Raw genomic sequence first — 18,898 nt, forward strand, 5'->3', positions numbered from 1 at the left:
TCAAGTTAAAAAGCTGGTTTTTCTCCTTGGACTCAATTTAATCCTTAATAAATGCACTGCAAGATATTTACTGATTTATTTTTTAAAAACATATATAAGAAAGTTATCAGATGCAGGCACGTAGGATAGCTGAAATAAGTTTCCAGTTTAAAATATTAAGGAGTCAGTAAGCATAACTTCCTGTTGCCTCTCAAAGATTACTAAAGGAGATCTGCAATGCATTATGAGGAACTGAGTATAGATAGCAACTTGAGGCACTGGCATAAAAATGCAACCAAAATAAATGAGGGATTACTGACGTACACACCAAGTAGCTAAATAAACATTGAAGAAATGCCCCAGATACACAGCTAGTTGGTTACAACCACATCCAGTGATTATAATGTGATTTGAAAAAAAAAAAAAAGATCCCTAAAATCCCAGAAAGAACAAATTTAAGATTCAGACAGTCCCCTGCATTGATGTGGTCTGTAAGGTAGGCATATCAGCATGATAGAGGGGAAAGAGTGTGGAATGAAAAGATCTGGAATCAAATTCTAATCTGTTGATTTGGAGCCTCAGTCTTCTAATTTGTTAAATGAAGCTGTTTTGCTAGGAGAGCTCCACATTGTGGACCACTCTGATAGGCTGATCAATCAATCCTATGCAGACCCATTCTCAGAAATAATGTTTTAAAATGCTTAAATTAAAATTTACAGGATTACAAAGGAAACTAATTATGTCAAACTGCAGGTATCTAAGTATTATAAGACATAAATTTTCATTTTACTAATATGTAAGCTTTTTTAAATTAACACATTAAACACTAAAATTTAAGCAAATGTTTTGTGAATTGCCATCTTTTCAAATTAGTAATGAGTTTTTTACAAATGAAGTGTGATCTAAAAATGCCTGGTTTCATTTGATTACAAAGTCACAGGTACTGCAAATATATAGGATTTAGGGCCTACTTCATATTTGAATGAAGTGTTAAATTTCAGTTAGAATTGAATGAAATAAAGATGAAACACCCCCCTCACCCCCACCCCAGCCTTGGCCCACTAAGTTTACAGATCACCTAAACTCTTTCTGTGGACCTCAGGAGAATAACCCTGGTGCTTTCTGTGGGCTTTCATATTATCGGTTCTCTCTAGTTTCAAAAGGCAATAATTTCTCTGTGATTCCTTAACTATTTACATGTTCACATTGCATGGGATCATGTTTATCAGCTCTAAAGAAAAAACGTAACACAATTTTATGAAACTACCTCAAGTTAACCAAAGGAACAAAAACCCAGCACTTCCCATTGATGTGGTTTAAAGTGTTGGGGTTCAGAGCCAATGACCAAGAAAGAATTCTTGAGATGTTTTCAGTGCAAAACGGTGTTTTTATTATAGCAAGAGGGCAGGACCCTTGGGCAGAAATAACTGCACTGGAATTGAGAGTTGGGGGAGGTAAAGACATGGGAAGTTTCCAAAAAGATTTTCCTATGCTAACGAAGACTCACAGGATCCTGGAAGCTTGCTATGATCAAGCTAAAGTTGTTTTTTTCCCCTAGCAAAGCATTAACAATAAGACAGTTGGGAGTTCCCAGAGGAGTGTCCCACTCTGCTTGTCTCAAGTACTTGTCAATGGGCTGCAGGTTATAAGGAAATTTAATTTTGTGTACATTTTCTTTGTTCTCCATGTCATCACCACTATTAAAGTTTAAATTTTTACTAGTTCTGATGAAAATTTCTTAAACAGAAAGTTGATTTACATTAGTCACCATTCTCCAGAGAAACAGAACCAATAGAATATATAAAAAAGAATTATTACAAGGAATTGTTAGACCACCTTTTCCAAAAGAGAATCACCGAGGACAAAGCCCACAAAACACAAAAGGAGTTGGTTATTCAGGTTTATTTTAGTCCAGCCAGACGGCCCCTCCTGGGCACCCAAAGAGTCCTCGGAAGAGCGCCCTGCTGAGCCATAGCTCAGGGTTTATATAGGGAGGGGCGAAGCCAGTGTACAGAAGCGAGAATTTTGCAATTAGAGGTGGGGGTTGCTTAACAGTCTCTTGAAGAACATGTTTGACCGTTCTAATCACAATGTTCACTAAAGATTTACATCTCAAGGGCTTGCTGCAGCCAGGAGGAGGTAGGTTGCTCAACCCCTGACCTTTTACCCGAATAGAGTTTAAGATCAAACAATGGTTGGTATCCTCATTTGCAAGCCCCTCACCTTTTGGCCCAGGGGAGTTTTTACAGAATTAGTTTACAGGATTATGAAGGACTGAGAAGTCCTAATATCTGCAGTTGGCAAGCTAGAGACCCAGAGAGCTGATGGGGTGAGTCCCAGACCCAAAACCAGCAGGCTTGACCCCCAAGAAGATCTGATGTGTTTCAGTTAAGTCTAAAGAAAAGAAAAGACCCTTTTCCTTTTGTGCTTAGATTGAGTATCTCTTGATTGCATGGAGGTCTTCAAATGTCGGATGACAATGGGGTGGAACCTTTGGCAAAGGAGATCAAAGAATTCACAGAAAACTTCAGATGCAGAACAAAGGAGACAGAAATTTATTGAATAGTGGGAAGGAAACAGAGGGCAGGACAGCAGAGGGGAAGCTGTCTGCCATGAGCCAGTGGGTGGGGGCTGCTTTTAAGGAGGGAAAGTGAGGAGGTATGGCTAAATATGGAATATTCCCTGTTTGTTAACTGTGCTTAGTTATAAATGACCCATTGATTGGTTAGGGACTATGGATATTTTGAAATGGGTTGTCTGTGTACAGCCAGGTGGCCTTGTGGACCCTTTCCATGTTTCATTGCTGAAGCCTGTAGCTTCCACACCTATGTCCCAGCTCAAGTTCCTGTCTACTGGGGAAGGTCTTCTTTTTTGTTCTATTCAAGCCTTAAACGGAGTGAACTAAGGCCCACCCACATTAGGGAGAGCAATCTGCTTTTGACAATCTACTGATTTCAAATGTAAATCTCATCTATGGAAAACACATTCACAGATTTACCCAGAATAATGTTTGACCAAAGATCTGAGCAACTAGTGGCCCAATCAAATTGGCACATAAAATTAACCATCCCAATACCTATATTGAGAAATCATTTTTCAAAATACCATAGCATCATTATCACAACTAGAACATTACTATACTGTGAAATTCAGGAAAACCAGGGGGATAAATTGTTTCTATACAACTAAAGTTACAAAATGATACTGAAATGAAAAGAAAGTGATTTAATTTTATTACAATGTATAGAATGTGGTACTTTTATTTTGAATGTTACACTTTTCTTGCTGTTTGAATAAGTAATCACCTTTGATTTCCTACACATGCAAAGTGAATACTTATGTGGGTAGAGAAAGCAGACTGTGGGAGAAATACAATGTTTGAATTATTAAACAGATTTTTACACACTTTAGAATCTGGTCAATGTGCCTTGGTATCACTATACAATTAAGATAAATGTCAATTTCTTTATATTTTACTTATATGATCATTTACTATAAGGTTTTAGCTTTCAGCATAAAAGTACACTTGCAAAGAACGCACATCTTTTAGGATTGAGATGGTGATTGCATTTCAGGTCTTCAATAGACTTGTGGTAGGAAATTAAACATGTGACATAACCATGGTCATTGCCTGAACTTGCTTATTTTATGAACTGTAATAAAAATGCTTGTTATCAAACATTAAGTATGGAGCAGTTTGAACTCCTTGGATGAAATACTTAATTTGAATTTACTCAGCCTTGTAAATAAATTTAAAAGATTAATTGACCTGCACAAATTTGTTACCAACCTCTCTCCCATGGCAGCTAACTTCTAGTAAAGTGAAGGAAATTAACATTTCTTTCTATGTCCCCCTCAGATATTAGTGGTCACAGAGGTTGAGCAGATCAGTAACTTTTACCCGGTGCAGATCTACCACAATCCACTAAAGTGTTGTGTGGGAAAACAGCTCACATTAGCATAGAATACAGATTTAGGATCACTGAAGGTCTATGAATTTTGCCTAGATTTAAAGTAATGAATAATAAACAGATTTAGAGTATAGGGTTTCTGTGCCAGGAATGGTCTCCTTAAGGGAAATCCCTAGATGAAATGACTTGGGGAAAAAATCCATTCTGAAAACTGGGTTCTTTTTTGTCCTATTTCACTCTGAAAATAGCTACAAACAAAAGCACTAAAGAACAAAATAAACAGAGACTGGAGGGTACAACACTTTCTTCCCTCATCACTGGTTAAATCACTGGAGAATAGGCAATACAGACAGAGGCAGTGAGAGAGAGACAGAGAAACAAAGAGAGGAGAAATAGTATGAGCTGGTGAGATAAGTCCTCTCCAGAACTTTCCAGGGAAATTGTGGGCTTAGTAGGTCAGGAACAGACTCCAGGGAGTCTCCTCAGGGAACTGTGTTGTCCCTGGTTCTCCAGTTTTGGATTGGCTTTCTTGAAGCTTTTACCCGTCATTTGTGCTTAACCCTGATGGGAGACTCAAATAAACAATACTTCCAGCTCTAGGTTCCAGGCATCTGGGTCAAACAATGCTACTGTTCTTTACTGTTCCTCCCTCCACACACAGTACATATTTAGCACCGCCAATGTGGGTTAGTAGATCTCAACCTACTAAACATAATTTTAAAACAATTCTAAATAGGGACACCTGGGTGGCTCAGTGAGTTAGGCATCCAACTTCAGCTCAGGTCATGATCTCACAGTTTATAAGTTCGAGCAACACATTGGGCTCACTGCTGTCAGCACAGAGCTCACTTCAGATCTTCTGCCACCCCCCCCCGCATCCCTCCCACTCGCTCTCTCAAGAATAAACAAAACATTAGAAAAATTCTAAATATGCTCATTCTGCTACTATCTTAATTGATTTAAAAAAGGGAGTTTTTATAAATTATGGAGGTGGTAATACAAACATTTCAGGAAAAGATAGATTTATTAGTAAAAGGGTGAAGTAAAGCAAGCCAGAGTAGGGAAAAGAATGTGGAAGTATTTTAAGGGATGTACTCCTGAAGGCTGGATGTTGCCCTTTTTTAGTTGGCTGAAAAATAGAGAACATATGAGGAATGATGTAGCTAGAAGGAATCACAGAAATGGAATACAGTGAAAATATGAGCTATGCAATGGGATTAGCCATGGCAAGAACAGAGAGACTGGAGTATCTGTAATGGCTTCAAAAAGAATGTCCTTGCCTGGTGAAAGGCCAATGTAAGACCTGTGCTTTGTGAAATTTGTAGGGCAAACAAAGAATGCAAGGATTGATTGGACTGGGGGGTGAGGTGGTAATTAGTGTCATTTTAGCAACTTGGATATATGGGAAACATACTTTTGTGACAGGGAAGCTATTATGGAACAATAATGACTGCATAAAAATAATATCAAATATTGCATATATGATGGAAGCCATTCTGAACTCACTAGTCGAGAAAACTCCTTGTGAGGTTACGGCAAGTTTGCACAGTCTCTTGCTGTCAGGTGATGACCGATACCCACCCCCACTCAATTGTTTCTGCTTGAGCACCAACCCCCAAAGCACCTTGTTGATTGGAATCTGGAAGTGACTTATTCTGGTCCTGGTATGATGATTGCACCTTGTGAAGGAAATTATTGTAGCTTGGAAAAACGTTGATGCTTACTAATCTGGAAATAGTGATCAGTACTGAGTAATCAATGACACAAAAAGGTCAGCTATTGCCTTCTGGTTTACATTAATAAAATAATAACTTTGGTACAGACTGATGGATGACGTTACAGGAACTATAAGCCCTGTGACTAATGTTTAGATGTTTTCTTTTGTGGTTATGGGAGCAAAAAGTGTGTTTCCTGAAAACCTGTTTTTCTTAATACTTCCCATTAAGCCATAAACAGGCTATTCATCCCTGCTTGAAAAGAACTAACTTTTGCCTTTATTATGCTAAAAACATTATCCTGTTTGTATTTGAATGCTAAATATATCTTCCTTCTTCATATGATGAGCATGAGTACCCTTACCAAAATCATAATAATAAGGTTATGCATATCAATATTCTGGAGAATTTTTACTGATCAAAGAATTTATCATCAGAATACCATTTCTCGGCTGTCCCCCAAACACTTAATCATAAAATAAAGTTGAGTCTCAGACAGTGCAGAGATGCCTGCCTGGTGACCAGAAAGATTCTCGGGGCTCCCTCATCCCTCTCTTGCTGACACCGTCCATTTCAGGGACCCCTGGACCTGTTGGAGCTGGACTCTGACACATTTACATTTCACATTTATTTTTTAACTTCATTCTTTCAGAGACACATATTATGGAATTTAGGACTATTGGGTTTTGATCCAAGACAGTCTTCTGTTGAGAAAAAAATAAGTCTGAGGAAACTTTTTTCACAGATTTCTAAGGAAATATCAGTGTGGCTGATATTTGGAGTGCATATTAAGAATTGGGCATGCAAAAATAAATTAAAGCCAAACCTAGATTTCCACTGATGTTGAGTAGGATGCAAGTCTCAAAAAGGCATCTAAATAAGGGAAACCATGTAAGTAAAGGGAAAATAGACTCCTGTAAAAATTATTTTTAATTTTGTTGGCTAAAGCATCTGGGAAAAGACTAGATTCTATCAAATCCTTATTAAAAACATAAGAGTGTAAAAGTCAAGGTTTCACAAATATAAATGCATCTAGCCACCATTCTGTGACTTTGAACGAGTGAAGCAGGCTGAGTGCAAGACACCAATGATGGGAAACTGGTAACTGTTGTGCTTGTCTAGGCATTCAAAATTCAATTAGGAACAAAAATCCAGTCTGACTGAACAAATACCTTCAAAGGTGTCAGTTCTCAAAAGCTGAATCTGTGAAAAATAATTAGAATTTGTACATGATAATAAAGTAGGTTTTTGGTTTGTTTGGTTTTTTTTTTTTGCTTTTTATAATCCAGTACTTAAGGGTAGCTCTTCTTTGGGAATATGAAAACTCTACCTAAAAACTCCCAAGCTGATCTAAAACTTTCAGGAATCTTTGCCCCAAGGGTGTATCAGGAAGTGAAAGAGAACAAGCGCCCTTTTCAGAAAATCAGGTTTTCAAAAGAAACAATGTAGGGTTCACTATAAAAATTTTTAGGTTTTTCTGCATTACTCAAGATATTTATAAGTAACATTAAACTGGAACCTTGCCGTGTTTATAAATGCTCACTCACACAGGCTTTCCATTGTATATGATTTTAACTTTGTTGCAAAGGTCTTTCTGTTAGATCCTCAAAGAAAATTGGATAGGTTTTGAAACATATTATATGTTCGAAAAATCTAGCCCTGTAGTCAACAAAAGTTGAACAATTCATGTTCTAAATATTAAACTACACATTTCCAAATTTTTTTATCAGATATACATATAATGTGTGTGTGTGTGTGTGTGTGTGTGTATACAATTATTTTTTAAATTACATCATGTCAGTGAAATATGGTGGGAGATAAGGTTGAAGAGTCAATGTCTTTTCTTTTTTTTTAATGTTTATTTGATTTTGAGAGAGAGAGAAGAGAACACAAACAGGGGAGGGGCAGAGAGAGAGGAGGGACAGAGAATCCAAAGCAGGCTCCCCACTGAAGGCAGGGAGCCCAGTGTGGGGATTGAACCCATTGAACTGTGAGCAGGAGTTAGATGCCAAACCAGCTGAGCCACCCAGGCACCACAAGAAGTCAATGTCTCGATTCAATGACAAACATGTATTAAATACATACTTTCTGCTTGACATTAGATGTGATGTTCTCATGCTAGTGTCTCACTTTTCTCATGATTACTGCTGACAAGATTGGTATTTTTCCATAAAAGTTTCATACTTGAGGCTTAAGGGAATATGCTTTTAAGAATAAATAGAGGAGCACCTGGGTGAATCAGCTGGTTAAGCGTCCAACTCTTGGTTTTGGCTCAGGTCATGAACTCAGGATTTGTGGGTTCAAGGCCCTCATTGGGCTCTGCGCTGCCAGCAGTTTGGGATTCTCCCTTTCTCCCTCTTTCTTTGCCCCATTCCCTGCTCACATACTCTCTCTGTCTCAAAATAAATAAACATTATTAAAAAAAGAATAAATGGAGAAGATTCCTTCTGTGGTTTTCAAAAAACATTCTAAGAAAAATGGAATTATAACCTACAAAGCTTTCCTTTAAATTTATTGGAAAATTTGAAAAAAAAATCCTCTAAACTTTTTAGGGACTCAACATCATTTTAAAATATTTCCAATTAAAGAGTCATTACAATTCTTAATAATCTATGATAAAGATGCTTTTGAAGCACCAACAGCAAGTAGAGTTTGATTTGAACTGGCAGTAGTCACTGTTCTGTGAGCATCAGAACCATAGGCAAATGTTACAACATAGGCTCCTGTGCTCCATCCTCAAAGGATCCTATTCCCGTTCCTTAGCATTTGTATTTCCAGCAGGTTGCTGGATGACATTGATGCAGCCAATCTATTGACCACATTTTGTGTCACACCAATTTTGGGATATCTCAAGAAGCACAGTGTATGCTAACAATTTAAATCATGTTTTTCAGAAACATTATTTCAACTGTTCCAGAAGAGCTAAGTGCCGAGAAACCAACGTCAGTTCTGTACAGATTCAAGGTGATGCTGATTATTTCATCAACCATCTTGGAGTTCCCACAGTGCAGTTTGCCTATGAGGACATCACAGCATTACAGGTGATTGTTCCTAAAAATGCAAAATACACACACACACACACACACACACACACACACACACACACACATCATATATAGCAGATATGCAGACTTTGATTTTATCCTGGCTATTTGTCTTTCTTACCAAATAGGTCACTATAGGGAGCTGCTTCATTTAAAAAGTTATTCTTGTTGTTCAGAGGCTTTGTAACAGTATTTGGAAACATCAGCTCTTTTCAATAGTGTTGAATTCAATTTAAAAAGATTTATACTGTCACTCACATTTTCAGTGTGCTTCACAACAAGAAATTTGCAGTAGTTGGATTAACATCAAAACATAATTGTAATCTTCAGTATTCACAGAAACAGATGACATGTGCAATAGTTTCTCCTCTCCTTCCCCAAGGGAAAATGTGTTTCATGTGCTGTATATTAATGTGAGTCTTGTGGATTAGCTGCCCAAAGTTTGTCAATAGTTTGCCTGCCCAAAAAGATACTACTTTTTTGAGAGGATAGGAGGATTTTTTCCCCAAGATTTTTACAGAGGCCTGATTTATCTTAACTAAGTTTATGTTCATCCATCTGTTGGCCTTCAAGCCTTTTGATCACTCTCATAATTATGTCACAGGAAACTGGTTCTCTGCAAAACCAAACCTGTTGAAATATTTTGCCTTTCACAAGTTGTGCATGCTTTATTGGGAGCTATTTGAAACCTTTATTGCTGGAGGTAATTATTATTAACAAAATTGTTGCTTGGAAATAGAGTAAAGTCTGCTTTGTTCTTCAACTATAGATGCTCCTGAAATGTTCTGTTTGAATTATATTTTTATAGGCTCAACTTCAGATACGTGATATCTTAATTTCTGCTAGCTTCAGTGATATTTAGCTTTATGTTTCTCTGTAACACTCCCATGCTCATCCCTTAGCTCCTCTGTAAACAACCAATGGTCACTAACAACTTAAATTCATGAAGGGAGAAACTCTGGGTGAATTCTGTTGTAATGGGATGAATTCTTGAGTAATGGAAAAGTTATTATAATTTATCTTTTTTTAAATTGTATTTTCACCTGCTATTGTGGTGTAAAAATAGGATACATGTGTAGAGGTATCTTATCTTTCATTAATTATACTATATACACTTAAATGTAATCAACATTTTAAGGCATTAACTCATTTTTAATTTTCCTGCTTGCTATCATTTATATTTTTTAAATGTGTATTTATTTATAAAAGAAACAGAGAGAGAGAGAGAGAGAGAGAGAGAGAGAGAGAGGGAGAGATGGGGAGAGAACAAGTAGGGGATGGGGTAGAGAGAGGGAGACAGAGGATCCAAAGTAGGCTCTGTGCTGACAGCAGAGAGCCCAGTATCAGGCTCAAACTCATGAACTATAAGATCACGACCTGAACCAAAGTCAGATGCTCAATTGACTGAGCCACCCAGGTGCCCTCTTACCTGCTACCTTTTAATATCTCTTCATTATCCTCCCATCTCAGCCCATCCAACTCATGTCATGTTAACATGTTGAATGATAGCTTTTATTCCATATATATCTAATTCATCCTGGTTGAATTTTAAGCAAAGAATTTAGACAGACAGAATAGTATAACCTTAGGAATGGGTCTATACTTAACTCTTGACTCTGATATTTACTAGACAAATGAGTTAACCTCTTTCAGAATTATTTTACATTACAGATGAGGAAACTTGGTATACTTAAGGAATCTATTTCATAGAGCCCTGGTAAGGATTAAATGAGACTGCATGTGATAGACTTAGCTAATATTGAGCATATAATAAGATTTCCATCAACCATAGCTATCATAACAGGTATGATTATCTTAGTGTAGGTTCAACATATTACTGGAAGAATTTCCAAACTTTTTAAACAAGAACACATTTAATGGAAAGGTGGAGATTGTTAATTATTAAAGAAAACAAACTTTTAAGGCTGAAGAGATAGGATCTAATGAGGATAAGCTAGACAATCTGAGGTGTCAGTAGACAGATTTGGAAACAGGTCAGAGTGAAGTTCTAAGAAGGCACTGTTATCAGAGTGAAACTCCAGTGGCTAAAGTCTATCTCTTAGAATAGGCTTAGTTTGAAAAACCTCATCAGTTTTTCAAATATACCCCAAATACTTAACTCCCATCAGCAAAATTATTTTTTATTATATTTGTCTCTAAGAAAGCAATTAAAAGAGAATCCCCTATGCTTTTTAACAAATGACCTTGTTTATAATGCTTTAGTGTGGAAAAAAAATTTTAATCGTTTGTCCCTTGCAAAGTATAAATGCTTGAGATAATTTTGTGTGGCAAATTCTTACAAGAACAAATAATAACATTTGCTTTCTGTGTTAACCTATAATCAAAATATGTATACATTGACAGGAATCATAGACATTGACAGGCTTTATCCATGATATAAATGATATGTGTTTAATGTCAATTATTAAATCAAGTGAGTAAATTAGAGCTTTTTCATGAATTTACTATTAGATATAAAAATATGATGTATGTGTATATATTTACATATTATATAATATATAAAATAATATCTACCACTTATTGAGTACTTGATGTGCTAAGAATTTTTATCTCATCTTACGTAGTATTTATAATATCCTAATGAGTCAGTTTTTATTACTAACATTTATTTTACTGATGATGAAATGAAGCTTAAAATCAAGTAGCTTATCCAAGGTCATAAAACTCATAAATAGCCAAGATAGTAGTTGACTTTAGATCTTTTTAACAGTAAGCCTGTGTTCTCAACTATTACACTGAAGGTTGCAAATTGGAAGCCCAAGGGCAAAATCCAGTTCACAGATATATTTTGTTTGCCTGAGCTTTACTGAAAAATTGTTTCTCCCATGAAAACAATTGGCTAAGTTGTACATTACTCACAAGCTTCCCATGTTCTTTATTAAGGAGTCTGCCATGTTGTTTGTCCTAGAGTGCAGTTAAGAAGAATATTTCTTCAATGCCTGTTGCTATCACAAATTGGGAAATGAAACAATCAACCTAAAGGGCCACATGTTTCACCAGACTTATGTTGCCTACATTACCTGCCTGGCCCCTGTAGAAACTGAGTTAATTATCACTGCACTTGTTTTTAGTAAAAGCATCGAAGTAGATAATTCTACCATCCTTTTCACTTTATACATTGTATGTGTTCTAAATGAGATAATTTTATAATTATAATCCTATTTTTGCAGAAATTATCTTTAAATTTTATTTGGGTTATTATAATGCTAACTTTAGCATTTCTGCCATATTTTTTAATCCAGCAGATTGATTATAGATCTAGTATGATCAGTTTCAACAAATGAGTAATGACAATAGGAAAAAAATACTATAGGAAAACAAAGTAGTGCCATAGACACCACTTTTAATGGGCATGTGGGATATTATTCTAAAATTATTTTTTGATTAAATGTGACATTTTATAACATCACTCCCCAATATTTCATGTTTCCATATTCCCACTAGTACCTTTCCCCTACAGTGTCTTTGGGGGCTTATAGATTACATAGATTGCTGGATGCACATGTCATCTTTAGTTTTTCTTGGGGTGTCTAGTCTAATTTTCCAATAATTAAATTTCACAAATGCAAAGCAAGGAATGGATTTGCCAAGTGCTAGAATTATTCCTTCTCATAAAGTATTGCCCTGTTAATTGAAATGAAATGTCTTTAGTTGTAAGTTTCATTTAAATAAGGTTTTCAATTTGTAAACATTGTTGCACCTGTTAGAAGAAGCATTCCGCACAGATTAAATACAATACAGAGATTGCTGAAAAGGAAATGAAAAGACAGATGCTTTCTGATTAAGAGTGCAATATTTATGACAGGCTGGTGGTCTGATGCACATTTCTTCTGTCACTTAACAGCTGTTTCACATAATTTTTGTTCCAGATCAGTATATTTACTCTCCATAGGGCATGTCAGAGGGTCTGGCTTTCTTAGTATATCAAAAGATCAGTCCATGCCCCAGCAAGCTTTCTACCACAATCGAAGCTCTGTTTCCTCACTCTGTTTAACCTTATATTTTTTGCTCTTCTGCTTGAAACATTCTATTTTAAACCCAATTTACCTCTATAATGGAGCATTTAACATTTAAATGATAATGAGATAAAGAGGTATTATAGCTTTTATATAGCTGAGTTTTTTGCATAATTGTTTCAGTATCATTTAGTAACCCAGCAACCAAAAGCCAAGTAGCACAGGTGTTTTGAAACTCTTATTCTTTTTAAGTTAGATGGCTTTATTACCAATTTTGATTCTTAAACAGATATAGAGCAGCAGAAGTATCTGAGTGTGTGTATGTCTATGTGTGAACTATAACACTAAGGTAATTTTATAATAGAAAAATAATTAATTTGTTCAGAATCAATACACATAAAAATACTACAATACACATGGACACATTCTGGAGCAAAGTAACTCATAGTTTACATCTTGGTTCTTCATGTTTTATTCTACTAAGTAGAAGACTAATTTATTTTACTTAATTAGTGATAATTCTTTCATTACATTTTCTGTTTGGAGCTTAGTCACTGACACTGTTATATTAACGGATAATAACAGTTCAAAAAGCTCTCAACTTAAGGGACCAAAAAGTTGTGCATAGCTATGTGTATGTTGTACTGATGTTTTGCAATATCTGATATAATCTGTCTCATAGCTGTAAAACTTACATAATATCACTTAGAAATGAGATTTTACCTTTCTACTTCTACTTCAAAATGCCAGTTAGAAATGGGATGGAAACGAGTGCTTTAGGGTTCTTTCTAGTTCATTACTTCTCTTTATAATTTATTTTAGGAAAAGTACTTTTGGTGTCAATCAAAGCATATGGTATTATTATATTCAGATCAGTCTTGATTCATTTAGGGCAGAGGTTCTTAAACATTTTGTTCTAAAAACCCATTTACCCTCTAAAAGTATTGAAAACCCCAAAGAAAAGAGCTCTTGTTTATGTGGCTAATGTGTTTAAATATTTACCACATTAGGAATTAAAACTGAGAAAATGTATATTTATTTAAAAATCAATAATAAACTTGTTATGAATTAATATAAATAACTAATTTTTATGAAAGAGAATTATATTTCCCAAGATAGGAAAATATAAAGTAGAAGAGTGAAATATTTTACATTTTTGCAAATCTCTTTATTGTGGCTTAATATGGGAGAGCTGGATTCTCATAGGTGTTTCTATATTTAATCTGTTGTTATATGTTGTTTCGGTTGAAATGTATAAGGAAAATCTGGTCTGATAGTCTCTTCACATAATGGCAGGTATTTTTCTTTGATGCTACCCTGGGATTTGACAAGGATTAGTGTTCTAAAACTTAGTTACAATGTGGAATCTGAAACCATATTGATGAGCTTTTTGTAACCTGTACACTTATGAATGTAGAGAGAAAGTGAGAGTGTGAAGGCATGTGATGTCATTATTATTATGAAAATAGTGTTGATCTCAGGGATCTTTGAGGGTCTCTGACCACACACAGAGAAATGCTGATTTGGGAAAATGGCCTTGGTTAAACTAGCCTACTTTATGCTTTATATCTGACAGCGTGTTCAACATTGCTCTTTTTTCAAGACTTTGAACTGTGATTCTATATAAACCTGCATGTGTATTTTCTGGGCATCTTTGGGTATTGCCATCCCATTCACCTGACAAACAGCATGAAGAAGGGAACATAACACTCTCATAAACTGTGACTCTACAAAGAATTCCACTTCTGAGAAGCCTTCCTTTAGAAGAGAAGGTTAAACCCCAATCAACAAATCAACAGTTATAGAGCAGACTTGAAAAGCTTTGATTGTGCAGTATATGAAATGTCTGTCACAGAGGGAGTGCTATTAAAGTTGCTATATGTTTCCAGGAGCCTGAGGAGTAAACACAAGAAATTGAAATATGAGACAGATATTGAAAAAACAAAGAATGAAAAACTCCTAAGACTCAAATGGATAATTCAAGAGATCATACTTCAAATTGCCTAATATTTAGAAATGGCTGCAAGGAGGACAGATTTCCCCTAGCAGTTGTCCTTGCTTGGAATTCTAAGAACATTTATTCCAAATGCCTATCACCATTAGATAAAAATATGTTGTATATGTACTGTGTTTTCGCTCTAATGCTATTTCAAGGATTGTCTTATGATCATCCTGCTATGAGGAAAGTTGCTTTATAATGAAGTTTTCAATAATTCTGTAATAATGTGGACAGGTGGGTTTAATGACAGACCATGTCATAGTTCGGCCACATTTAAGTTAAGAACATAGAGTGACTTCGATGTGATTTATTCAGATATTTGTTAATTCAAACTCATACATTTATTTAGCAAACAGTTATTAAATATTTGCTGTAATCCAGTGCTATGTCATAAATTCAGAGATGAATAAAATCTGCTCTCTTTCTCTTAAAGTTGTCACAGTCTAGGTTAGGACTCAGACATATAAATAATCAAGTAAAGAAAGGGCAGTAGAAGTTCTCTTAACTGACTTCCACTTAATCAACTTGTGGAATTCATTGACAATTTCCACTCCTTTAAACATGAAGATCAATACCCAAAGCCTCCCTGAAGCTCATCATAGTAGACCCTTTCTGAATTTTTTCACACTTGTATTTTCTCAGGGTATGTGGTATGGTTGCCTAGAATCAGCTGTATTGTCGGATCTATATATGCTCTTGGCATTTGTTATAAATAATAAGGTATTTTCATTGCTACATAAACTTGTGAATCATGAATATGAACAAAATTACTTCTAAGAAACCTATAGTGATAACACCCTGAAAGGTGAATTGTTATTAAAAAATTGATATGTTGTAGATCAAGCAACTCTTAAAGATACGGGGAAATTGCATTAATGTAGATGCATTTTGCATTCAGTTTCCTTCACAAACACCTCTAGTAATTCCACTTAAAATAAAAAGCAGCTTGAAATATTGATAATGTTAGGACAAGAAAGGAACAATAGAGTTTTATTCAACAGGTCAGTGTTTAGAGAAAATATCCCGGGTTTTCATCGAAATACTGGCCAATAAACATGCACTCACAAGATCTAAATTAACATATAATACTTTACAAATGTATTTTTTTGCTGATCATTTAATTGAACTAGCTTCTAAATAATTAATGTGCCAATCAGTGGGACCAATCATACTGGCTAAGATGGCATATACTATACAGTAAAGTGATAGAGGTAGGGTAATATCAAGGAAAATTATATTTAACACATATAAAATTTGTGGTAGGCATTGTTTTGTTTTAAGTCCTTTAAACATGTTAGTTCATTTAAATTAATTCTTATACTTATAACTAGTATTTATGAGGAAGTTACTAGTATTACTACTTTCATTAAAGATGAAACCAAGCACAAAGTGATCAAGGAACTTGGCTAACGTCACACATATCTACTAAGTGGTAGAATAAAGTTAAAACTAGCACTGTAAGGCCAGGTATCTGGGCTTTTTTCCCTAGTCTTAAACTGCTTCTCAAGGCTTTCTACATTAAATGACCTAGTTCTATAATGGTTTCCACCTTGTACTGTATCCATAATGCAGTGTAAAAACCATAATGTTTCTTATTTTTCCTCTTTTCCTATACAAAGGTTCTAAAATTTCAGCTTTGACAATTCTTAAAGTTAACCAATAGCTTTAAGTGGGTAATATTTCTTAACTGAATTTAAAATGAGCCCATAACTTATGTATAATGACAAAACTGATATGAAGATTTTGTTATGGTAATTTATTATAGTCTTATCACAAAATAGTTTATAATTTTATTTCCAAGTTCATTCTGGAAGATGGGGACGAGATAAGTTTGTCTCTTCTAATTTCAAAGATAATGACATATCTCTCCAAGTAGAGTATTATGACATCTGAAACCATTTTGGAGATTAATTTAGATGACTTTTTAAAATGGATAATTAAAATGTTAACAGCAATTTTGGTACCCATATGCTCTAACTATAAACTCCAGAAAGAAACAGCCTATCTAGAGCTCATGAGGCTGTGGATGATGACAATGGCCATGATTGAATCTCCTTGTCCATTCCCTAACCTCCACAACTCCATACAATTTTATTTGCATCTGGAATTGCAGACTTGTAACATCTGTTTCACAGTTTATAGTGTTTCAGACAGAAGATTATAGTTTTGTTTGTTTTATAATAAGCAAATGTTTCTATAGAAACTACAAAGAAAGACACAACAGTGGCCTTTGAAGTCTCATAAATGTTAAAAAGAAATGGATGGAAGCCAAAGCCACTTGGCTTTTAAAGATCACTATTGCTTCCTCATGAAAGTTCTGGCTTTTATATTAGTCTCAGGAGAGCCTACAGTTGTCTTCGTCTTTCATGATGCTTGTCCCTGTGATTTTATTTTATTTTTTTTTTAATGTTTTTATTTATTTCTAGGAGAGAGAGAGAGAGAGACAGCTTGAGCAGGGGAGGGTCAGAGAGAGAGGGAGTCACAGACTGAAACAGGCTCCAGGCTCTGAGCTGGCAGTCAGCACAGAGCCCGACGCGGGGCTCGAACCCACGAACCGCGAGATCATGACCTAAGCGAAAGTCGGACGCTTAACCGACTAAGCCACCCAGGCGCCCCTGTCCCTGTGATTTTAAATGAATGGAGAAGATTCTGAAAGAGAACAAATATTTATCAGTATTTTGATTTCTACAGTCTCTTGCAATAGCTTTACTATTGGAATTATTTAGACCCATTTTTCTCTTTATTAGTGAAGAATGTTTTAAGTCTAAATAGTATTGTGTTTATGTAGTACAGATAAGTGGGTAAAAGGGAAAAAAATAAACTAACTTTATGCACAAGGTCATTTTTAGTTCTTGAAGTTGGTACCTGGTCACTTTATTTTTATTCATTGATAATTCTCATCAGAGCAAATATCATGCATAATCCATGTTTAGAGACAATTTCTTCTTTTAGTTTAATTTTTTAAAATTTTAAAATATTTTATTTACTTTTGAGAGGAGAGAGCACAAGCAGGGGAGGGACAGAGAGAGAGAGAAAGAAAGAGAGAGAGAATCCAAAGCAGTCTCAAGGTTCTGAGTTGTCATGCTCGAACCCACAAACCACGAGATCATGACCTGGGCGAAAGTCAGATGCTTAACCAACTGAGCCACCCAGTTGCCCCTCGAGACAAATTCTAATTTATCACTTAAGTTAACATATATGAAGGTTGAATTAAGAAGAAATTTTGTATTAATATTGCTGAGGCCTGTTGTTGGAAATAATACAATCAGATAAGGACATGGCAAAATACTATGGTTACATGTGGGCACTTCTTTTCTGTACTAGCCACAGGTCCAGGTTAGGTATGGAAGCTCCATTGCCTGTCACTGGCTTGCAGACTCCCACAAGTTGTGATTTGGGACAATCCAAGTGGTCAAAGTAGGATCAGAGACACCTTTAATGAGAAGATGGTCATATGAGTGGTGAGTCCACAGATGTGCCTGGCTTAGAGTTTTTCTGATGGACTGACTGGAAAGCAAAGCAGAACAGAACAGAATAGAAAACAGTCATAGATTCATTGACTTTTAGAGCTACACTGATCATTGAACCCAAGTAACTTAATTCATTCCTCTGTATTAAAAAAAAAAAAAAAGGGAAAAGAAAAAGAAGCTTAGAGAGATTCAGTGACTCAAATAAACAAAAAATTAGGTTCATATTTAATTATTCCTCCTCCTAGCCCAATACTTTTATCTATAGCTTTTCTCTGCAATGCTGTATGTTCTATTCTTTTTCACACTTCTTTCCTCAATTGTCTTCTCTCCCCCTCTCCAGTCGGGCTTCTTTCACCATTTCCTGCACATAAGGTCATACTCTTCATATCCTTTTCTTCTTTTTTTTCACCCTTTGCCTTTTCTGGATGTTTTTTTGCTCCCATTCTATTTTCAATTATTTTAGTGACTCTGAAGTTTAGTCTATTTAAAGTGACTTAAGGCGTGCCTAGGGTGGCTCAGTTGTTTAAGCATCTGACTTCAGCTCAGGTCATGATCTCATAGTCTGTGAGTTCGAGCCCCTCATTGGACTCTCTGTTGACAGCTCAGAACCTGGAGCCTGATTCTGACTCTGTGTCTCCCTCTCTCTCTGCCCCTCCATTGCTCGCTCTCTGCCTCTGTCTCTCAAAATAAGATAAAGACATTTAAAAAAATAATAAAGTGACTTGATGTGTTTAATTTGATCAGAGGTGAAGTTGTAGCCCAGTTTTCCCTAACATTTCAGGGTACAGGGCAATGGTACAAAT

General features: G+C 35.6%; 1 protein-coding gene across 1 annotated transcript in view; it reads left to right on the forward strand.

Moving 5' to 3' along the window:
• NAALADL2 (N-acetylated alpha-linked acidic dipeptidase like 2) overlaps positions 1-18,898 on the forward strand; it is a 665,926-nt gene that overhangs the window by 451,893 nt on the left and 195,135 nt on the right. Inside the window, exon 9 of the mRNA XM_039256707.1 lies at positions 8,500-8,646. Coding sequence (XP_039112638.1) covers positions 8,500-8,646 — 147 coding nt within the window. The remainder of the gene's footprint in view (positions 1-8,499; positions 8,647-18,898) is intronic.

Source organism: Hyaena hyaena, unplaced genomic scaffold (assembly GCF_003009895.1).
Source record: "Hyaena hyaena isolate Hyena2069 unplaced genomic scaffold, ASM300989v1 scaffold_586, whole genome shotgun sequence".
In the NCBI taxonomy this organism is placed as follows: Eukaryota; Metazoa; Chordata; class Mammalia; order Carnivora; family Hyaenidae; genus Hyaena; species Hyaena hyaena.